General features: G+C 39.4%; 1 protein-coding gene across 1 annotated transcript in view; it reads right to left on the reverse strand.

The window, feature by feature from the left end:
• Window positions 1–366: 366 nt before the first annotated feature.
• kcnb1 (potassium voltage-gated channel, Shab-related subfamily, member 1) overlaps window positions 367–25210 on the reverse strand; it is a 216863-nt gene continuing 192019 nt past the window's right edge. The window contains exons 3-4 of the mRNA XM_052031670.1: window positions 3004–4312; window positions 367–2922 (exon numbers count right to left, since the gene is read on the reverse strand). Of these exons, the coding sequence (XP_051887630.1) occupies window positions 2198–2922; window positions 3004–4312 (2034 nt within the window). The 3' untranslated portion in view covers window positions 367–2197. The remainder of the gene's footprint in view (window positions 2923–3003; window positions 4313–25210) is intronic.

Consider the following 25210-nt stretch of genomic DNA (forward strand, 5'->3'; position numbering starts at 1 on the left):
ACTATCTGTCTGCAGAATTGTTATTGGTACAACTGATATCTGATGCCCATGTCTAAATTCCATGTGTGGAATAGCGAGGCAAAGATTTAGGGTGAATGATCTGACTGAATCTCAGCAATGATGACCTGTTGGCTGATAAGATAAACTATTTCATATTGATATGCTGGTAACTTAAAAACAAATAGTGAAAAATTGAGAAATAACATTACCCAAAACAAGTTTAAATTTACTATTAACTTTCTAAAACAGTTTCTATAAATAATTACATACCACAGTGCAAAACAGGAGTTTTATACAATGCGTAAACAGTCACTTGTGTGTTTATATAGCATATGTGTGTGTGAATATAACATGTCTCTTCTATGCACACAGACATATTTGGGAAAGGGAAATCAGAAATGTATATATGTTTTGGTTTCCATACTGATTTTGCCTTTTATCGGGGATTCACAGAACTAGCATATACATAATCTAGCTTGACGTCCTCAGAAACCAACATTAAATGTCACATGAGTTTAGACTGAAGATACATGGTTTTGTTACAGAGGTGCCTTTCATACCATTACATTCAAAGGACACTTCAGTTCTATCATTCTTACTGATAGAACTGAAGACAGTATTTATAACAAGATTACTATACCAAAAATAAAACTTTAACATTTTCAAAGTGCTAGTTTTTAATCATTTAGATCTATACCTTCTTGACAGCCTGAATGAAAAAATAAGCATTATTCCATTGTTAAAAATAAATCTATTATTTAGAACTGTAAACGTCAAATCTGGTAAACACACTGAGCTTGGTTTGATAATGCATTCTGAAAATAAAATCTGCGAGCATACTCTTCACCATGGAATTTTTAAAGAAATTTTATGTGATATTTTTCTTTTTCAAAAAGGAACGCTGGCCTTGTTTACAATAAAGTTATGTCAAAGCTGTGGAGGAATTTCTACATGGATTTATATGCTTAGATATTTAGAACAAAAAAATGTTTTGTTTCCACTCTAGAAAATCACCTAGCAGCAATATTAACATTAACAGAAATGGTGAAGTTAAATTTTGAAGTCTTAACACAGGTAGTTAGAGTTTTCATATCAATTTCCTTTTTCATTTGCTAAATACATTCACCTTTTCTTTGTATGAAGACAGTTCTAACCACTGTACTAAATATAGGCCTAAAGTAATAGTGAAGCTTCACAATGATAAAGGCGGTTTTATATTTGTCATTTAACTGGTGCAACTCACCCCTCCCCCCCCATTTCTTTTTTATTTGTCTAACCAAGAATTCAGGGCCCAAGTTCAGATCAGTGAATGTTGAAAGAAATTTCCAGCTTCAAAAATACATCTTTTTTTTCTTTACATGACATCTACAATATTTACTTCGCAGTTTTTTTAAAAGAGTTATCTAGAAATCATGATTAAACAAATACACAGAACCAAAGAATATTTCTTGATATTCACTATTTTTGGAATAAACTACAATTAAAAAAATCTTATTACATTTTTAATTTTGGTGCAGAAATGTTAATGCATTCCTCGAAGGTTTAATTAAGGAAGTTGAGCAAATACTGCAATTCTACAAACAAAAGAGCCTAATCTGAACTAAAATAAGCAAATCCTCAGGGCAAGCATTTTCTTTCTTTGCTGCAAGGATTATTTGTATCCACTAGACAAATCACATGATACATTAATGGGATCCAATGTGGTTCAATTATGTAACCAGAGTCCGTAAGTGAAATCCGGGCAGCACCCTTCAAATGACATATTTATGTTCCAAAATATTTTAAAACATTGTCTTTCTGGCTTTTTGGGAACAAATACTTCCTGCATTTCTCTGAGAGCACACCATGATTTCTACATTCAGACTGTATTCCACTGTCATCACTGGATTGGCAGAAGGGGCTTAGTACTGAAAAATAATTGTGATAAAATTTTAATGGTATGAGTTAGCAGAAGTTTGCAGAAAGTTTGGTATAATTTTCCCTTCTTCAGTGCTAATATTCCATGGTCAGGACCTTCACATTTTGATCAATGTTCTCAGGTTCCCTTCCATTAAACACTCCTTTATATTGTAAAGGTAACACTGGCTTGCTTGAAATAGTTTTTCATGCCATGCAAAATACAAAGCTCTGTTCTTTTGAGGATATGTACTTTAATTTCACAATTCCAGCTCAGATAGTAGCCTGGTAGACCTTAAAGTCAGATGTCATCATCATATGCTGTGGAACAGCCACTTTCCCCTGATGTCACGTGAATCTCTGGAGAGATATGGTTGTCCAACTTGATTCCTTCTTGGTTGCCACTTTTCTTAACTCTACCGGTTACACTTTCCATATTGTACAAGCAATTTTGTCCAAAGTGCTTTGCTGAAGAAGCTACAGCATATTCTTCTAAATAATTCCCATCTTTCCGGTAGACACCTTCCTTCTGACCTGGATAGTCACTATTTGTGATGCGGTATTTGAGACTTGTTGGTCCAGAAGGGTTCCTTCCACTTGGAGGCTGTTCTTCCTCATCGCTGTCTGCATCAATATACTTCTTTACTCCGTCATCATGGAAAGTAAAAACATCTGGCGTAATGTCTTCTGGAGATTTTGTTCCAGAGGATGAGCATGTTATTGATGCCTCTATGCTAGCGAGATGTCTCTCTGTATGCAATGGACCATCGAGGGGACTTGTGATGCTTTTAGAGCCAATCACGTTGGGGTCCACAATTGATGAGAGTGCTGTTATGCTTGTGTTTTGAACAGTATTGATATCACCTTCCATGAAGTTTACTTTGAGCGGTCTAGATTTTATGGGGTTTCCTTGTCTGCTTGAGCCTTCAGGATTTTCAGAGAAGTTGGGGCCATGCTTGTCCACTGCACAGATAAAAGCTGCATTATTAGTGTTGATGCCCAAGAGACTCTTATAATAGCTGCCATCTAGTGTCGTGGCAGCTGGCCTGCTCGGTGCATTATTGGATGGCAAGACTGGTGAATCTTGATCCTGAATTTTTTCAAGACCGGGGTTCACAGAAGCCTTATTGAGCACAGATACTGCAGGACTGTGAGTGAATTTCCCTGCATCAGGAAAATCTGTAGCACAGCTGATGAAACTGTCTATGCTCGACAGGCTTCTCATATCCACAATTCCATCTGGTGTGCTTAATAGTGGGTCAGAGGGTACAGAAATTTTCTCCATCTCTATTTGATTTTGTTTCTTAACCTTAAATGTCTGATCCATTTGACTTACATTCATGTTGGGCTGAGATTGTGTTTTTGCCATTTTGCTGTACATCTCCTCTAATTTCTGTACATTTAGATGTTGTGGGCTAGCATTTGGGTTGCGCACATTTTCTGGAGAGTTTTGTTCTTGGTATTTAGTTTCAAAAGATTTATTGGAACTGGTCTCAGATGCAGTACGCTTTCCCCACTTCCACTTGCTGGGAGAAAGACTATTATCTCGCAATTTTTCATTTTTGTCCATATTTTCTCCATTTTTTTCAACAACGATATCCATAAGTTCCATACTGCGAGCAAAAGCATCTTTCATGTTCATTGAGACAATGCTTCCATTTCTCTTAGCTCTCTCAAGTGCTTCTCTTCTTTTTATTGCTTTCTCCTGCCTCTTTTGCTCCTTGTAGAACTCTGAGAAGTTATTCACAATAATTGGTATAGGAAGAGCAATCACCAGCACCCCTGCGATACAGCACAGTCCACCAACAATCTTACCCAAAAGGGTTTTAGGATAGATGTCACCATATCCAACAGTAGTCATAGTGATGGTGGCCCACCAGAAGGAGGCAGGAATGCTTTTGAACTTTGTGTCATCTTCATCCTTTTCAGCAAAGAACACCAAACTTGAAAATATCATTATGCCCATGGCCAGGAACAAAATCAACAATCCAAGTTCATTATAACTTCGTCTGAGTGTGAAACCCAGAGATTGCAAGCCTGTAGAATGTCTGGCCAATTTGAGAATTCGTAGAATCCTCATTATACGGAAAATCTGGACCACTCGCCTGACGTTCTGGAACTGAAGCACACTTTTGTTGGATTCCGTGAGAAAAATTGTGACATAATATGGCAAAATGGCTAACAAATCAATGACATTCAGTGGACCTTTGAAGAACTTCCATTTGTTTGGTGATGACAAGAATCGCAGCAGATATTCCATGGTAAACCAAGCAATGCACACAGCTTCCACGTGAGCCAACTGTGGGTTGTCTGTGACCTGTCCAAATTCATCCATGTCTTGTAGTTCAGGAAGTGTGTTGAGTGACAAGGCAATTGTTGATAATACTATGAAAAGGATAGATATTATTGCCAAAATCTGCAAAAAAAAGAGAAAATATTTTCCCATTAGTGAGTTCAGAATAAATCATTTCCAGTTACTTCTTTCCTTCTTAATTACAATATACTTGAAAACAACTGATATTTCTTGTCAATTTGTACTGAATATCATTTGCTCCTCCAGCTTATCATTAACACTTAAGGTACTTGTTGTCAGATTTAAGATTTTCTGCTATGAATGGCAGATATAAAAAAGAGAAGGGCCTGCATTTTGCAGTTGTTACAAGTGCAAAACTATTAGTGCTTGCAGTAACTGGGACACTTCTGTACAATCATAGTTTTAGAGAGAAATCTCAAAGTTGCTGTTCATGATTCAATGCTCCTGCAAGGCAACATTACTTTTTCCTTCACCACAGTCAAGGGTAATCAGTAAAATATTCAGGTATTTATGAACTAGTGCCATTGTAAAATACCCTGAAGAAGTTATGGTTTGTTGCATGAGGACTGTGAAATTTTAATAGTGCACTAATCCACAATTACTGCTTGGAAACTGGTGCTAAAAAATATACAGTACATGAATTGTAGGACTCTAATTCCCACACTTAAATATTTTAAAACATAATTGGATTAAATTTGTCTTTGATTACTGAATGTGTGTTGGAATATCTGCTCCTGGTTGTACTCAGCTCTACAAATTGATTCTGTTGTGATGAGGTGGCTGCAATCAATGGTTAATTCTTTGATTGAGCTACCTTCTACACTTGCAGTTCAAAGAGGCTGCTCACTACACCTCATCGAAAGCTCTTGTCATGACCTTGGGTTGACATTTAATATGTTACATTGAAAAGAGATATGTAAATAGTATAGTGCTAATATTGCAACAAAACTCCATTAAGCACTGCAGACTTTGACTTCCCTTGGACTTTAACTGACAGTAGTAGCAATTTTAGTAATTATTGTAATTAGTCATTTGATGTATGTTACATTATTTTCTTACCTATGACAGCTCTTTTATCTTTTTTATCTGAATTGCTTGCTACTTTCTCCAAACAACTTAAAATCTACCTCCCAAGTTAAGTGCATATTTTCCTTTGAGACACTTCAGTTGACTTTCCATCTCCAGCCTTGTGAGACAATGAATTCTGCATTCCCATGATGCTTTACGTGAACATTTATTTCTCTGTTCTCTTTTAACAAACTTAGCTCAAAATAAGAAAGACTCAATTGTCCACTGATTTTAAAATTTAGCAGCGCTGTATGTGGATTCTTTTAATATGCCGTAATTTTGCTGGAAACTCTAGAGCTACTTTCCTACTTTACTTCCAATGTTTTTGATATCTAAATCTGAATTGTTTTAAGATGGGTTACTGCTGTTGTTTCAGTGACATAAAATTGAACTACATGGAATCTTTTCTCACTTTTTCGAGTCACAAAAATTCTGGAGTTATTATGGATTTTAGAATCTTTGCAGCTAATTGTTATCATTAAGAACTAATTTGGAAATTTTGCAGCATGAAGGATACTTTGAAAGGGAAAATATATGGACAGACCAGCCTCTTTCGCAAAATATCAGTTTGGTATAATTTTCCCTTCTTCAGTTTCATTCAGTAAGATCTTATGGACACTAAGATGACCTCCAAATACAGGGGAAGAAACTATTATGGCAAAACTGGGGCAAAGTCTTGCTTCCTGATGGTGCTAAGAGGCTTATTTTTTAAAAGATGTTAAATGCCTCTATTATTCAAAACAATTAAAATACTACAGGTTATTAACATGCGTAAATAATAAAAGTAACTAAATCGTTAAAACATAAATAAATGATATATCTATAACTCTCAGGCACCAGGCTGGGAATCCCCATTCAAATGAATGGGAACTCCAATCTAACACCAGAACTGATTGGCATAGAATAGAATCTTAATGTTGGTGCATCCCAGCAAGACAAAGCTCCACTGTTAGACTCCACATGAGTCTTGTGATTTAGTAGAGAGACAGATGTGCAGGCATCTGTCACTCAGCACGTACCCGACAGTGCATAATTCCAGAACTTGCTTACCTGACAACAGCTGAAGACAAGCAATTCTCTTCAGAACTTCCAGTCACATCTAGTATGCTTCCACACATGACTCCTGAGAGGATCCTGCACCACCCATTGCTGCTTATGGGGTTATCACCTCAGCACAAGTCTCAGTTTTATGAGCAGCTAGCCTGCACTGCTTAATGACAGCCTGGACCTCCTTAAAATACATGATTTTCACGGTAGTGTAGCGGTTAGTGTAACACTATTACAGCGCCAGCGACCTGGGTTCAATTTCCACCACTGACTATAAGGAGTTTGTATGTTATCCCCGTGTCTGCGTGGGTTTCCTCAGGGTTCTCCGATTTCCTCCCACATTCCAAAATGAGGTACAGGTTAGGAGCTGTGGGCATGCTATGTTGGTGCCGGAAGAGTGGCGACACTTGCGGGCTGCCCCCAGCACATTCTCGGTAACACAGAAAGATGCATTTCATTGTGTGTTTCGATGTACATGTAACTAATAAATAACTATCTTAATATTTTATTTGTGACCATAGTAGTAGGTGGAAGGTATTCTGGGAATTATTTTCACTTTGGAGATATTCAAAAGGGAAAGGGCGCCGTGGTTTTCAAACTGCATGGTAGGCCTTGATGGAGAAGGTTCAGTGTTGGTTACCATGTTATAGGAAAGGTGTCAATAAGCTGGAAAAAATGCAAAGAAGATTTATGAGAATGTCACCAGAACTTGAGGGAGAGGTTGAGCAGGCTAGGACTTTATTCCTTAGAACATAGGAGATTGAGGAGTGACCTTACAGAGTATATAAAATGATGAGGGGCAGTGATAGGGAAAGGGAATCAAGAATTAGAGGGCAAGGTTTAAAGTGAGAGGGGAAAGATTTAAAAGGGACCTAAGAGGCAACTTCTTCACGTAGAGGATCATGTGTATATGGAATGAGCTGCCAGAGGAAATGTTTGAGGCAGGTAGAATAACAACACTTAAAAGACACTTGGTCAGGTTCATGGATAGGAAAGGTTTAGAGGGATATGGGCCAAATGCGGGTAAATGGGACAAGGTTAGATGGGTATCTTGGCCGACATGGACAAATTGGGCTGAAGGGCCTGTTTCCCTGCTGTATTACTCTCTGACTTTATGACTCCAATGGTGAGGGAAAGGAAGAGATGCAGGAGGGTTTTCTGACTATGATGAGATGAATAGCATGGAATGAGATGAGTGTAGTCCCACCCAGCTGGGTGACAGTGGAGAGATGTTTGAGGAGAGTGGTGTGGCTATCCATGTCGAAAGGGACAGAAAAATTGAAGCAAATGAGGAAGGATAGGTAACTACATTCCAATCTCATTGGATGTCATTTGTGAATTTGATGAGTATGAGGCAGTGCCAGAAGGAGCATTTTCTTAAGTAATTAGACTAGGTTCTGAGATCAATACTTTAGGCGCTCTTTTGTCTGTCCCTCTTTGGTCCTTCTCTTCAATGCTGCTCCATTGCTGTCACTCAGGCAAACATCCTTTTACTTCTACATTTTTAACTTCTTTGATCCTTTTAATTCTTATCTCAATCAATGTGAATTGGTCCTGAATATGTCCAAAGCTATCATCTATCTCTCTCTTGCTATTCTCGGAAGGGTTTCTCAGCACATCCATCGTGGGCAAGGATCCCAAATGTCTTATTCTCTTCCCTTGCTAAACTTCCCATCCGCACTGGTGGAAGAAAATCTTTTAACAACATTCCTCATCTCCTATTCCTTTCCAACCAAAGCTCTTCCTGTAGCTATTTCCAGGATAACGAATCCTCCAAGACATTTAAAATATCACTTTCAAACTCCAAGTTTGCTAGACTCTGGTGTTCTATTCATCCACTTACACAACTATTGATTAGCTCAACAGTTCCCTCATTTCAACCTTTAACATTTGTTACTGTGGCTTCAAGAGTTATAAATAACTATTTATCATGAATGACTTGCTGCCATACATACAAAACACAAATCATGTAGCCAATGTCCACTTGAAAATAGCTCAGCCACTTCTCCAACTTTTGGAGAGACCTGAAGCTTTTGTACTGAATTAAACTTGGGGCAAGATTTTGCCTACAGGTGGCTTATACTTGTGTAATGTGACTGTATTTAAACAGAGAGTCACAAAGTCAAAACTAGAGGGGACATTGCCTTCACATAGTATGTAATAATCTGGTCATTAATGTCATGTAATCAGTGAATCTATATCATAGTAACAAAGGAGCTGTAACTGTATTTATGTTGTAATAGGGTGACAATGTCAAAAATTTCCCTCCAACTCCCTGCCTATTCCTCAGCAACACTGTGGTAGATTTAATGAGGTGTAAGTAACATGGAGTCCAGTCCCATGAGCAAAGTACAAAACTTGGGATTTTGGTGAAGTGGAGGAAAGAGATGTTGTGTTTGTATTTTAAAGAAACATTGGGGTCAAGTTAATTAGAAGTACCTGCAGTCACTCAAAACAAGTGTTTGAGAAATAGGAGAAAACAATCCAATTGTGACTTTGTAGGAAGGCAGGGAAATAATTGGCTGGTGAATCTTCCAGTTTTTTCCTTCTTTATATTTTAAAGACATTTAAACTAAGGTTTAATCCAGCACTACATCCAATTCAAACTGGTATCTTACAACTAGCTAATTAATGAGGCTAATTAAAAATTATACGTAGCCATTTGAAAAATTTATTTACCAATTAAGTTGAGGACATGATGGGGCAGGTGTTCTGTTTGGTGTCTGCAGCATCTGGATGCTGCTGGAGACCACTGTGATCCATAATGGCCACATCTGCAGTAAGCTCGAGAAACTTTAGCTCAGAGTTGATGAGTTTCAGGAGTCCGAGCTTCAAACACTATGATGTGTGAGGGAGATACAAAATTACATTGACACTTTGTTCCAGGAAGCAGTCACGTCTCTTACATTAAGTATTGTGGATTCAGTCAGTGGACAGGGTTAGGAGGGCAGGCCTATGAATGATAAAGGTATAGGGATTCAGAAAGTAGCCTTGGAGGAGCCACCATCCTTGCAATTGTTCCACAGGTATGATGTTCTTGCAACCTTTGTGAACAGGGTAGAGGTTGCAGGAAGGATGAGCAAACAGACTCAAGCAGTATGGTGCAGTTGGAATTAAAGTTGAAGAAGTGAAAAAAATGTGCTTGTGTTTAGTTAGGGAACAGATATAGTTCTCTGCAGCCTTGAATGTAAGTCCCAAATGCTTCTTTGCCTGGTACCAAGGTCAAGCACACGTCCTCGAGGCTGGAGAGGAACTTAGATTGGAAAGGGAATGTGAAAGGTGATGCATTTCTTCCATAATTTACACTGGACTTGCTCCTGACGGAAGGACTCAAGGTTCCCGGTGTCATCTAAAATGTTTCTTTTCGAGTGGTCACGTGAAAACACTGTGAGATCTTTATTAGTCACATGTACGTCGAAACACACAGTGAAATGCATCTTTTTGCGTAGAATGTTCTGGGGCAGCCCGCAAGTCTCGCCATGCTTCTGGCACCGACATAGCATTCCCACAACTTCCTAACCCGTACGCCTTTGGAATGTGGGAGGAAACCCACACAGACACAGGGAGAATGTACAAACTCCTTACAGACAGCGGCCGGAATTCCAATGAGACAGTGGGGAGGTTACACTTTAAAAACATTATTTCCTCCTTCCTCCAGTAATTTCTTGCCATGATAGTGCTTGGAATGGGGTGCCTGTTTCATGAGTCTTTGCTGGGCAAGCACAGGGTATTGCCTGTGCATTGGAGCTGGATGACTGTAATTAAAGCGAAGTTGCTGGGGATGATGACCTGCAAGAGAACACTGACATTGCTTTGTGGCTTTGAACAATTTTGTGGACAGTGTTGGTGGTACCTCTCTCGTGCCTTGAGGTGTTTGTTATATGTAGTTCATGTGTCAGAAGCAGTTAGGAGGGCAGGGATTATTGCTGGCTAGTAGACAATGAGGTTTTTGCCATGTCTGAGGTCTTGATCTTCAAACACTCTTTTCCTCAGAGACCAAAGATGCAGTGGAGGTGGTAGTTAATTTTACCATCAAATGATTAGTCCCAGAACTTGATGGAAGCTGTAATCCTGACTATTGTCAAGAATGAAGACAACCCCAGTCATGGTAGCAACAGAGGAACCTCCCTGTTGTGTTCTACAGGGAAAGGATCCTCCTCAACAGTCACCCCCACCTCCCCATCAGCCGAAAAGCTGCTCCCTGACACATAGAGTGGATTCCATCTATCTAGAGGGACAATTGACATGATCTTAATTGTGTGACAACTCCAAGAGAGCTGCACAGAGCAACATCAGATCTCATATGTGGCTAATTTTAATCACAAAAAAATGTTGGCCCTTCCAAAGTTGGAAGTCTGTGAAGAATCCTTCTCAAATTTGGCTAAGTTCACCTTTACTTATGTCTGCTTTGAGAGCATGAATGACATGATTCTAACCAATGGGTACGCAATAGTCTGAATCACAGCATAGACTGGGGTCAAGCAAGTTTAGAATATCACCTCCCCACTTTGCTCAATCTTTCTACAAGTACATAAAAAGGAACAACAGCAAACATAAATGTTGATCTCATTGAGGATGAGACTGGGGCATTAATAGTGGTAAATAAGGAAATGATGGAGATTTGGAAGACATTCTAATGATGGTAGAAAATCCAAAGGAGAAGGGAACTTAAGACAATCACTATCATTACTTAGGAGGTACTAGGCAAATTGATAGAAGTGAAGGCTGGAAAATCTCCTGGAATTCATGATCCACATCTGAGGATCTTTAAAGGTGGTTGCAGAGATGCATCCAAAGTTTCCTGGATTCTGGAAAGATCTCAACATACAGAAATATTGCAAGTTCATCATTCTTTTTCAAGAAAGGATGTTGACAGAAAGAGAAAACCATGGGCCAATTAGACTGACTCTTTGGGAACATGCTGGATTTCATTAGGAAGGAGGTAGCAGCAGGATATTTATGAAAGTATACCACAATGATGCAGAGTCAATATGGTTTTATGTAAGGCAAATGTATTAGAGTTCTTTGAGGATGTAATGAGTAGGGTAGATGAAGAGAAAGTTGTAGATGTAGTGTATTTGGATTTCCAGGAGATAATTGATAAGGTGCCACTTAAAAAATTGTGGCACAAGGTATTAATTTGTGTCATTGAGGGTAACCATTAGCATAGATAAAGAATTGGCTAATTAAATGTCAGGAAAAATTGGTCCTTTTCAGGTTGGCAAGCTGTAATTAGTGGCATGCCACAGAAACTCAACTATGGACAATCGATATGAATGATTTAGATGAAAGGACTGAACGTATCATAGCCACATTTGATGATAATACAAAGATAGAAGGGAAAGCAAGTTGTGAGGAGGACAGAAAGGGACGTAGGTAGGCTTAGCAAGTGGGCAAATACTTGACAGGCAAAGTATAATGTGGGGAAATGTAAAGTTATCTACCTTGGTAGGAAGAGTAGATAAGCAGAATTTTGTTTAACTAGAGAGGGTTGAGACTTTATATTTTTAATTGGCTGTTGGTATGAGATAAGATCAATGGTCCATGACAATCTGGGTGAAAGGCACCCTAGAATCTATGCACCAACTATGTGCAAGGCTCCAGTCTAATATAGATGTGCGGCTCCTCTTAATATTATCACCAGTATGAGGAAATAAACATTACAATTCAGGTCTATTATCCTGGTCCTTTTAATTGGTCTCTCACTAGGGGCTCTTATGCATAAAATCCATGAGGCATAGGTGTCAACCTTAACCACATAATTTACTTGATCATCTCCCAAGCAACCTAAGATCGCAGTGGTATTTTGTATACAACCTAAAGGAAAATCATAATTTGCAATATGAATGCATGAATGGTTTTGCCATTCTTGTGAGGTTCCTCAGTTTGCTGGATTAATGGAGGAATTAACCAGCTAACAGCTTCAGTAAAATAGCTTGCAGTGTAACATCATGACAAACATGGTGAGAATTCACATGAAAACTGGAAAGAGCATTTTCTGGGCTAAGGAAATGGAAATAATGCCAGAGTGTGAGAAAGAGATGGACTCCTTCCTTCCTGAGTTGGACGAGTGCAGAGTTGGAGAGTTAATATATTGCTTTTACAAAAAAGATGATGAAGCTGTTTATTGCTATTTTATTAATTCCATTCTGAATCTACTTTGCTCAGTGCTGCCAACAAAGGATTGTATTAATTTATGGTTCACTTGACAGGCCACAAAGGTTTAATGGTTCTTCATAACAGTTCACAAATGGGAAATCATTTGGCAGGATCTCATTTATAGTTCAAATGCTTTACAATCTAAAGATTGTGTTCCCACTTGAGCAGAATATTTCAATGTGGCCAGAAAGAGACAGAAATGTTATTATGTATGATGTTGCAAGAGAAACATTCAGTTTTTATGAATACGTTGCCTCCAACTCGTTTGGGTGTGTTGATCCTTTCAGTACAATTCCACTGAAGAGAAAGGCAGTCTTTCTAACTATGGTTTCCCCAAGGACATTCAGTAGTGGAAAATTTTAGGCTGTGGTTCGACTACATTTGCTGGTCAATGACAGAAACATGATACTGCTAACTATTCCTGTAGGTTCACTGACCTAGGTAAGATATGTTACAATCTTGCTCACTTTTGGCCTGTTCACTCTGATTGCATACATTCTTGACAACACATGACCTTCACTTGCAACTGTCTTGCCCCTGCACTCTTGCAATTGGTTGACCATCTTGTACACATTAGAGAGGCACTACCTTCCCACTACAATCGGACAACAAATGAACTCCAATGATCTTTTTAAACATTTATTCATGCACAGATCATTGGAGTTTATTTATTGATACTGACTTTTTATTCCAAATTTACTTAATTATTAATATTTAAATTCCCGAAACTGTTATAGTGGGATCTGAGCTCTTGTTTCCAGATCAATAATAGTCACTTCAGGATACCAGTCCAGTAACGTAACCACGAGGTTGCTGTATTCCTTCTTCAGCATCATTAAGCATGATTTTCTGTCAGCCTCCACCCCAAACCAAGAAAATTCAAAACAAAACAATAATACAACTCAATTCTTTGAACTTTTGTTTTATCATTCTGGGCTGCTCAGAGCTGTGTCCTGGAAATTATTCTTTCATTCTTGAGTCTTTAAAGCGATCCTGAAATATTCCAATCCAAGCTTGGGTGTATTTGCAGATCACATTCGCCAGATTACTAAATGGAATCAGCTGGATTCATTTATCTTCAGTGGCCATTGAAATAAAATAAAGTAATTTGAACAGCTATCTTCAGTGGCCATTTTTTTGCAGAGGGTGACTAATCCCATTCAGCACTGATGTGTGGAGAGAGGAGCCGAATGTGGTTAGTCACCCTGTGCAAAAAATGGCCACTGAAGATAAGTGTTCAAATTACTTAATTTTATTTCAATGTTTTTATTTTTTAGAGTTTTATGGTGTTTTAATCAATTAGTAATTTTTAATTTTTATTAATATTATTTATGTCAATTTAATACATGACATGACTGATTTCCCTTTGCAAACCTCTAATGCAAAGCCCATCAGTTTGACTGAATCCATGCAGATCTCTACATTGCTTTTTTATGCATACACAGATTTGGGTGTCATTGCTGAGGTTAACCATTATTGCCCATCCTTATAGATGGCACTTAGTTGCCTTCCTGAATCTCCTAGTGAAGGCGTTCTTGAGTATTATCAGAGTGTTCGGGAGTTTTGACCCATCAATGATGAAGGCATGACAAAATATTTCATCCCTAATTTTTAAACATTAGGTACATTCCACCATTAAGAAGAAACCACAAGCCACCCATTAATGATGGATACTTGGGTGTTTAGACCTTTAAAGTGAAAATGTAAATTTGATTTATTCAACATCTAGTAAGAGCCAACCATCAACAAACTGTCATTAGATGGTATTCTAGAAGGTAAAGAATAGATAAAGGAAGGTCTCAGGAAAATAAACTCTCACATAACAAGGAATGACTTCAGTAATATTTCTCAGTGAATGAATTTTCATTTGTTTTTTCTCCCTTATCTGGATAGTTATGATGGAATAGATTAAATGAATAAGTTTCTTCAATTATTGTGCTGAAGCTGTGACAGGAGAATCCCTGCAGAAAATTACTCCATCGAGTCAATACACCCAAGCAAACTGGCAAAAGCTAATGACACATACATCTTCAACAATATAGTCAGATAATCATACTTACAGCATAACAACACCTTCCCTAATCCATTTAACATTGGTACTTTCTCTTCTCATCACTCCTTGGTTATACTCCCACATTGTCCCTGATTCCTCCCAAAGCAACCATTTCAGAATTTGCTTCTTCCCACTTGCTTTCTTACCATATAGTCCTCTCTTCCCGTTATTGCCACTATTTGCTTACCCCTCACAATCAACCATTTTTCTCTTCTGTTCATTTTTCGATCAACTGTAATTCTTTCCCCCCTTGAATTGCCTTCTGCTCCATAGCTCACTTAGTCCCATCTACCATTTCACCAGTCCATGATTTTATTGCCTTTCAGCACCACTGCTGGTGCTTTGGATTCCAGCTACTCCATGCTTTTTAGATTATAGTGATGGCTTTTTCTGCAAGAACTCCTGAACATGATGTACAAGAGCTGCAGTTCCTGCTTAAAAGTGAACTGAGAGCCTCAGTCCAGTTCACTGGTAGCCAGAACAGGATGGTAATGCATCTGGATTTGCACATTCTACCTGTGGTGACAAAGGATTTCCTACGGGTGTTCTGCTTTTCCTCCAATGTCCCAAAGGAGTGTGAGTTGATAGGTTAATTGCCTCTAGCATGTAGGTGAATGGTAGAATGTGAAGGGAGTTGATGGGAATGTGAATAAAATGGAATTAATGTTAACAGGAATACCTTTCCTCTCCAAACATTGTCCATACGATTGATGTTGATGCAAACATATGGTGTCCTGGGGGTCTGGCTATTGTTTATCAACAAACGCAAAGGATGTTTGATGGTTGGAACAGATTTAATGGGCTAAAGGGCCTGTTTTCCTGCTGTATGAATTTATGACTCTAAATGTGTGTTATGTTTGACTGTGATCCTTGAGATACCATAGTGTTCTGTGGTTTGTAAAACTGTGTTCTTCACTGGCAACATGATTCTTTGGTTTAGTTTTGTTCTGTTCTAAACATCCTTTACTTTCTATTTTACCTTCACGTTTTACCTGTATTGAGGGTAAATTTCCATTTTCAGTTGGACAATTGTTATAAAGATGAAGATACACCAGTCATTAGAAGTTTGGTGCAAAATATGTGTATTTCATATCTGTAATAGCACTGACATACACAAAAAAACAATTCCAATTACTTAGAGCAATGCAAGGCAATGTTTATTTAAATGCAGTGAAGCTTTAACAACTATTTATTGGTAGAATATTCCATCATTTCATATGAATAGATCAGAATAAAACTGAACTGTTTTTTGATTGCTTTGGAAGCAATGTCTCTGGGACATCAGGAAGGAAATGTCCTTAGACTGGCATTGAAATGAATGTCACAGAAGGAAGCCAAAAAAAAAAGTTTTTGAGCAAACAGAGCTGGGGAGCTGTAATTAAATAGTGAATCAATAAAATTATTTTTAATTTTGTGTCTGGGTCCATTTTGCTTTACATTGAAAATGGAAAAAAAACAATAATGAAATCCCAAAAGAAATTTCTCAATCATAAAAATATGAAAGCTGCAGGAAACATGTTTAATACAAATCTGAGTAATGATAATAAAACATATGCTGTTGCTAAGTTGCATCATTCAATTCAAGTTGCAGAGAACAACAGATAAACTGTTGCTTGGCATCGTACTGTAGATTGCTGTTGTTTTCAATGGATGCTATTTCATGGTTCATCAGCTGAGCTATTAACATAGACTATATCAGAGCTGTATGGCTTTCAGTCATGATCCATACTCCTGACAGATCTATTCAAACTAGTATCATCCACATTGTCTGAAAAAGGTATGTTCTATCTTTCACAAAGGTTAGAGAGAAAGAATTAATTACGTTAATGTAATTCTCTTTCTTTATCCTCATATTTCTGGTTGTCCATTTTAAATGTTCTCTTGATTGGAAGAAATATTGAATGCAGGGATATCTCAACTGTCAAGTAGGTGATGAATGCATCCTCAAACAATTGGTGTGCACACATGCATGAAGTTGCAGTGATCAGTGTAGCGTCAGGGGATTGCAATCTTCTAAAACAAAGGTTTGCATTTATGGAGCACTTGCACAACTTCAGTATGTCATAAAGTTCTTTCCAGCTAGTGAGGTACTTCTGAGATTGTTGTGATGTAGAAAACAATGCCAGTTTATGCATTGCAAAGTCCCATGAATAGCACTTGGATCATAACATATTTATTTTTAACTAGAGCAACAAACGATCTGTTGGAAGAACTCAGCAGGTCGAACAGTATCTATTGGGAGGAAAGGAATTGTCGATGTTTTGGATCAAAATCCAGTATCAAGACCCTGCATCAGGTATTTTTAATGATAGTGCCTGACCACCAGGGGGACCTCTCTTGCTCTTTGTCAGAATAACAATATGGAATCTTTTATGTTCACCTGAGCTAAGGTCAAGAACAGAATGAATGCTGTACAGAATCTGACGAGCATCACCTGGGAAAACAGAGCCGGGACTTTACACACTGTTTCACTTGCCCTGGTTTACTCAATAGCAGAATACTGCTGCTTAACCTGCTTCAGGAGCCCTCACAAAAACATGAGAGATATGTCTCTGTGGGAATCCTGAGAATCAATGCTGGAGCACAGAGACCAACAGAGCTCAAGTGGCTTCCTGTGCCAGCCTGAATTAAACATAACGCAGCAGAGTGGTGTGACTGGTGAAGCTGCGGCCTCACAGCTCCAGAGATCCAGGTCTAATCCTGATATCCAGTGCTGTCTGTGTGCAATTTGCTCTTTCTCCCTGTAACCACGTGGGTTTCCTCTGGGTGCTTCCTGCCACCTTCCAAAATCATGTGACTGGTAGATTAATTGGCCCTCTGTAAATGCTCCAAATATGTTGCCAAGTGATAGAATCTACAGAGTGGGGGTGGGGGGAGTTGGGGGGGGAGTGAATAAGAATGTGAGGAGAATAAAATGGATTAGGGTAGCATTAGTGAAAAAATGGGTGGTTGTTGATCAGCATGGACGGTGGGCCGAAGGGCCTGTTTCTGTCCTGTTTCTCTCTATCTTAATGTCTGTAGAGAAAATGTCCTTAAAGAAAAAACAACCAGCTGACATCCACCAAAGTACTTGCACTGTAAAAGAACCCTTGAACCCTTCTGTGCACCTGCTTGAAATTGAAAGCTCTTTCTGGAACACACTCCAAATCCAACATACTAATTAAAGACCCAGCTCCTGATGGCACATCTTTTGGCTGACTATAGAAATTATCAAGCACAACCTGGTAAATGACCCGATGAGGCTACAGCTGCCCAGGGAAAACTTCGGCAACCATGAAGTACTGGAGTACAGCCCAGGGAAAATGTGGTCACATGCACCACAAATGAAACACAAGGAACAACCTGGATTGTGATCATGGCCACCCAAGTTAGACCACTGCTCACACACCTGAAAGGTCCATTTCTGGTGGTGTCACAGTCATTCACACTGCCTCATCTGAATTTGTATAGATTACTAACCTTGAAATTAAACAATGACTGCTTCCACAGCCATATATATATATGAAAGGCAGCACTGTGACTGAGTAATGATCCTCAATATTGCACAAGACGTTATGTGCCCTATTCTCTGGAGACAATTATGAGAGCAATGTTGATATAAAGATAGTTACTGGTTGGCTCATGAAGTAAAGTTAGTCAACAATATTGATTTTAATCACTCACATGTGATATAAGGGAACATTATTTAGTTTGTTAGGAAAAGCTTGAAATGGATGGTATCATTTTTCCCTGAATTATATTGACCTGAGGCAAATAAGTTGCACCACCATTCTTTGTGTTGCCAGTTACAATCTTTTCATGGGATCCTGTACCCGAACTCCCAGTAATTAGAGAACTAAACCAATGCAGCATATTCCACAGGGGCTCTGGGGTCTGTCTGAACAGGAATGGCAACTTGGTGTTCATTTAACTAATGAGAGTTATGTATTATTAATGCACAGTATGGAATCAGAAGTTTTAATTAAATTTCAGACTCTGGTCAGAAAGCAAAACAAAATGAGACAAAGATCTAATTAAGTAAGAGTAATAGAAAAAGGTTTTTTTTAAATGTTTCATTTGATACTAAAATATGACAAATGAGAATCTGGATCATATACATCATATTTTAGTATCAAATAGGTTGCTTGTAATTAAGACCAAGTATCTTGTGTGTTTACGCTGGAATGGTGAAGTCCTACCATGAATATATGTACACCAGACCTATCTTATAAATATTCTAAATGCCCTCTTTCAATGCTGCACCTCTTGGTGGAATAATATCATTGTGTAGCTTGTGGTGGAGAAGGACAAACTGAACAATAGCCTTTGAATTTCTGCATTTAACTGTATTTGGAATTTGCTATCTGACATACACTTTTATGATAGTGAATGCCATTAGCTTCAATACATAATTTCTCTGCAAATTCTCTTGATTTTTCATGTTATAAAAGGAATTTTCACTTTCTCATGCTTTCAGCCATACTGATGTGTTTGAAACTTGCTGCTGCTTCAGCCGCTTTATGCTGACATAGACCATTAACAATAATCTTCTATTCATATAGTTCTTTAATGTACTAAAACATTTCAAACCCTATTTAAATCTGACACTGGCTAATTAGTTTGATATAACCAGGTACTTCACAACATCGGTGTCATACTTACCCCAAGGTGATCATCTGACTTCATATTCATGTCATCTTATGGACTGCCTATTCGCATCCCTGTAACACTGTTCATTTCTATCCCTCTCTCAACTCATCCGGTAGTGAAACCCCTATCTATGTCATTGTTACCTCAGATGACCATTTGTATACACTTCTGCCTGGCCGCCATAGTCTTGAGATCATCCAAGACTTTGCTGCCTGTATCTGAACTTGCACCAGACCCTTTTCACCTTTCACCCCTATGCTCACTGACCTGCACTGGTCCTGATTAAATGAAATTTCCATTTTAAAATTCCCATTATTGTTTCCAAATTTTTGCATAGTCTTGCATCTTAATCCACCAACCGTCAGTGATAGATACACCTCACCAATTTCACCCTCTTGAATATCATTGATTTGAATTGGACCACCATTGGTAGCCAGGCCTTCAGCTTCCAAGACCCTAACCTTTGGGGTCCTCTCTGTAAACTTCTCCATTGCACTCCCTCTGTTTAAACCTGCTTCTCTTTGGTTATTTGTCCTAACATCAACTTATGTGAATGTCAAATTTATGAATGTTCATATAGTTTAGGACATTTTTACTATGTTCAATGCATTATAAAAATCCAACTTCTTGTTGCGGAGGGTATGAAGTCAATAAGGTTCTCTTCTCCAAGGAGTTGTGTGGTTATACTTAGAGTATAAATGTAGCTAAAAGATTAATGTAGCTAAACAAAGTTCATACTTATTTTTGATTCTCAGTTAGATACACCATATATCATTTCAGATACACAATATGTCAATTGCTTTTTGCTTCGATAAAGAAATAGGGCTTCAAGTGAAGTGATAATTGATGTGAAAGAAAGGATGTTCACCTCACAAGGTAAGGTAATTTTATAAATTACATGAAAATATGGGTGGCTAAAAATCATGCTTAAACCACAGTCTTGGAGCGTTTCCTGTTTAATCATGTGATTGCTCACATGATACTATTTTGCATAAGTTGTTAAAAGTAATTTTTGGTTACATGAAGAATATTTTATTTGTCTATTTGAGTTGCTCTCTAGCATTTATGTTTCAATCACAAATTTTAAGAATTTCATTGAGGAAAGTAGGTGTTGAATTAACTTTAATTATCTTGGTCTTTAATTATGCAAGTTACTTTATCTTTTTAGTACTTTTGAACTTTACAGCTCCATAATTTTCCTATCAGTACTTTCGGCTTTAATTTAGGATAGGATATTCTGTAAAGGATATTTCCTTTCCTAAAAATAATCACCTGCAGGTTGTAGGAATTACTGCCCATCTCTAATTTCCCTTGAGAAAGTGGCACTGAGCTGTGGCCTTGAACCATTGCAGTCCTTATGGTGAAGGTACTTGCACAAAATACAACAGTTTTGATACATTAGGATAGCTTGCAAGACTACTTCAATGGCACTTAATTACATTACCCTGGGAATGGAGTCACATTTGGGCCAAACTGTATAAGGAGGATAGATTTCATTCCCTAAAAGGTATAGATGATCTGGATTACACAAATCTGGAAATATTACGTTCACTATTACTAATTTTAGCTTTTTATTTTAAATCATTTTATGACCTGAAATAAATAAATAAATAAATATCTTAATTTGTTTTCAAAAGTATCTTTTTACATTGGTATAGAATAGGAGAATGGAACTAATCAGATATATCAACAGAAGACTGGAAGAACACTTGAAGAGGCAAAGAGTCCTTGCTGCAAGTATTGTGTCCTGAGTTTCTGAATAATTTTTGCCCCAAAATTCAATTGCAAAGTGCTGTACTTTTTGTTCAGCATTTCAAAATCCATTTATTGCAGGGTAAATTACATTGCGACTGTCTTCAGATCAAATTGCAACAATTGTGGAATTTGACCGCACTCCCTTGGGTCCCTGATGTGATTTTTCTGTCAGGCATGCAGTACTTGTTCTGGAATACTTGGTCCGGGATGTTTCAGATCGTGTCCAAGATATCCTGAAGGGGGAGGGAGAACAGCCAGAGGTCGTGGTACATATTGGTACCAATGACATAGGTAGGGAAAGGAATGAGGTCCTGAAAAAAGACTATAGAGAATTAGGAAGGAAGTTGAGAAGCAGGATCTCAAAGGTAGTAATTTCCAGATTACTGCCTGTGCTAACTGACAGTGGGTATAAGAACAGAATGAGGAGGAGGTTAAATGCGTGGCTGAGGGATTGGAGTAAGGAGCAGGGATTCAGATTTCTAGATCATTGGGGCCTCTTTTGGGGCAGGTATGACCTGTTCAAAGAGGACGGGTTGCACTTGAGTCCCGGGGGACCAATATCCTGGTGGGGAGGTTTGCTAAAGCTACTGGGGAGAGCTTAAACTAGAATTGTTGGGGGGCGGGATCCGAACTGGAGAGACTGGGGAAGAGGTGTTTGGCTCCCAAATAGAGAAAGCTAGTAGTAGGTATGACAGGCAGGCGATAGAGAAGGGACATGCTCAGACAGGTTTGAGATGTGTCTATTTTAATGCAAGAAGTACAGTGAACAAGGCGGATGAGCTTAGAGCTTGGATCAATACTTGGAGCTATGATGTGGTGGCCATTACGGAGACTTGGGTGGCTCAGGGACTGGAATGGTTGCTTCAAGTGCCGGGTTTTAGATGTTTCAGAAAGGACAAGGAGGGAGGCAAAAGAGGTGGGGGAGTGGCACTGTTGATCAGAGATAGTGTCACGGCTGCGGAAAAGGTGGACGTCGTGGAGGGTCTGTCTATGGAGTCTCTGTGGGTGGAGGTTAGGAACAGGAAGGGGTCAATAACTTTACTGGGTGTTTTTTATTGGCCACCCAATAGTAACAGGGATATTGAGGAGCAGATAGGGAAGCAGGTCCTAGGAAAGTGTGAAAATAACAGATTTGTTGTGATGGGGGATTTTCATTTCCCAAACATCGATTGGCATCTCCAGACAGTGAAGGGTTTAGATGGGGAGGAGTTTGTTAAGTGTGTTCAGGAAGGATTCTTGACACAATAGGCCTACAAGAGGAGAGGCTGTGCTTGATTTGGCATTGCGAAATGAACCTGGTCAGGTGTCAGATCTCTCAGTGGGTGAACATTTTGGTGACAGTGATCATAATTCTATCTCCTTTACGTTAGCACTGGAGAGAGATAGGAACAGACAGACTAGAAAGGCGTTTACTTGGAGTAAAGGGAATTATGAGGCTCTCAGGCAGGAAATTGGAAGATTAAATTGGGAACAGATGTTCTCAGGGAAAAGTACGGAAGAAATGTGGCAGATATTCAGGGGATATTTGTGGAGTTCTGCATAGGCATGTTCCACTGAGACAGGGGAGTCATGAGAGGATATAGGAACCGTGGTGTACAAAGGCTATAATAAATCTAGTCAAAAGGAAAAGAAAAGCTTACAAAAGGTACAAAGAGCTAGGTAATGTTAGAGATCTGGAAGAGTATAAGGCTAATAGGAAGGAGCTTAAGAAGGAGATTAGGAGAGCCAGAAGGGGGCATGAGAAGGCCTTGGTGGGCAGGATTAAGGAAAACCCCAAGGCTTTCTACAAGTATGTGAAGAGAAAGAGGATAAGATGCAAAAGAATAGGGCCTATCAAGTGAAGCAGTGGGAATGTATGTATGGATCTGGAAGAAATAGCAGAGGAACTTAATGAATACTTTACATCAGTATTCACTATGGAAAAAGATCTGGGGGATTGTAGTGGGGACTTGCAGTGGGCTGAAAAGCTTGAGCATGTAGATATTAGGAAAGAGGAGATGCTGAAACTTTTGGAAAGCATCAAGTTGGATAAGTCGCTGGGACCAGATGAGATGTACCCCAGGCTGCTGTGGGAGGTGAGGGAAGAGATTGCGGAGTCTCTGACGATGTGCTTTGATCCAGAAGATTGGAGGGTTGCGGATGTTGTTCCCTTATGCAAGATAGGGATAGCCCAGGGAATTATAGACCAGTGAGTCTTACCTCAGAGGTTGGTAAGCTAATGGAGAAGATCCTGAAGAGGGAGGATTTATGAACATTTGGAGAGGTGTAGTATGATTAGGAATAGTCAGCATGGCTTTGTCAAGGGCAGGTCCTGCCTTACGAGCCTGATTGAATTTTTTGAGGATGTGACTAAACACATCGAAGAAGGGAGAGCACTAGATGTAGTGTATATGGATTTCAGCAAAGCGTTTGATAAGGTACCCCATGCAAGGCTTATTGAGAAAGTAAGGAGGCATGGGATCCAAGGGGACATTGCAGTGTGGATCCAGAACTGGCTGGACCACAGAAGGCAAAGAGTGGTTGTTGAAGGGTCATATTCTGCGTGGAGGTCGGTGACCAGTGGTGTACCTCAGGGATCTGTACTGGGACCCTTACTATTTGTGATTTTTATAAATGACCTGGATGAGGAAGTGGAGGGGTGGGTTAGTAAGTTTGCGGATGACACAAAGGTTGGGGGTGCTGTGGATAGTTTGGAGGGCTGTCAGAGGTTACAGAGGGACATAGATAGGATGCAAAGTTGGGCTGAGAAGTGGCAGATGCAGTTCAACCCAGGTAAGTGTGAAGTGGTTCATTTTGGTAGGTCAAATATGATGGCAGAATATAGTCTTAATGGTAGGACTCTTGGCAGTGTGGAGGATCAGAGGGATCTGGGGGTCTGAGTCCATAGGACGCTCAAAGCGGATGCGCGGGTTGAATCTATGGTGTATTGTCTTCATCAATTGGGGAGTTGAATTTAGCAGCCGAGAGGTATTGTTGCAGCTATATAGGTCCCTGGTCAGACCCCACCTGGAGTACTGTGCTCAGTTCTGGTCAGCTCACTACAGGAAGGATGTGGAAGCCATAGAAAGGGTGCAGAGGAGATTTACTAGGATACTGCCTGGAATGCGGAGCATGCCTTATGAAAGCAGGTTGAGGGAACTCGGCCTTTTCTCCTTGGAGTGACGGAGGATGAGGGGGGACCTGATAGAGGTATATAAGATGATGAGAGGTATTGATTGGGTAGATAGTCAGAGGCTTTTCCTCAGGGCTGAAATGGTGGCCACAAGAGGACACAGGTTTAAGGTGCTGGGGAGTAGGTATAGAGGAGATGTCAAGGGTAAGTTTTTTACTCAGAGAGTGGTGAGTGCGTGGAATGGGCTGCTGGCAAAGGTGGTGGAGGCAGATACAATAGGGCCTCTTAAGAGACTGTTGGATAGGTACATGGAGCTGAGAAAAATAGAGGGCTATGGGTAAGCCTAGTAATTTCTAGGGTAGGGACGTGTTCGGCACAGCTTTGAGGGCTGAAGGGCCTGAATTGTGCTGTAGTTTTTCTAGGTTTCTATGTTTCTAATATTGCAGGGAAATTTGGACCACACTGTCCCTGGGGTTCCCATTGTCCAGAGATCCCAGGAGAACATGATTTTAATCTGGCAGCACCGATCTAGCTGGGCTAAATGAAATATTTACCTGAATTATCAGTAACCATGTTCCTCCCTCCTCTTCCCCCCCCCCCCCCAACCCCAACAAACACCCTCAATCATCTACTCTCCCCCAGTGTCTAGATGTCAACTTCCCCAGTTCTTTCCTCTTGTTGGTTGGTCTGCAGGGGTGGACCAACAATGTATGATTTTGTTTAGTTCATGTGATAATAAGGCTTTCAAGGATTCAGGCATGTCCTCTGATGGGCCCACAGTGGAAACCAATTTAATATGCCAGTTGGTGCACTTTCACTATGGAATGAGTGGCTGCAGTATTTTCCCACTAGATTTTGGCAAAGCATGCAAGAGGGTAGAACTGAACTAGGTTTACTGGCTGGGAACTGCTAAAACAGAATCTGAATTATCTGCCGGGAAAGCTATTTTGATTCTATCCTTGTGTATTTTTGCTGATGAATCTAAGGATATGGAGACACAGGACAGTGCAGATGCTGGAATCTGGAACATAAAGCAAATTGCTGGAGGAACTCAGTGAGTCAAGCAGCATTTGTGGAGGCAAAGGGATGGACGATGCTTTGGGTGGCGACCCTGCATCAGGACGGAGAGTGTAGAAGGAAGATAGCCAGAATAGAGAAGGAAGGGTGAGAGAGATGA

This window comes from Pristis pectinata, chromosome 16, assembly GCF_009764475.1.
Source record: "Pristis pectinata isolate sPriPec2 chromosome 16, sPriPec2.1.pri, whole genome shotgun sequence".
In the NCBI taxonomy this organism is placed as follows: Eukaryota; Metazoa; Chordata; class Chondrichthyes; order Rhinopristiformes; family Pristidae; genus Pristis; species Pristis pectinata.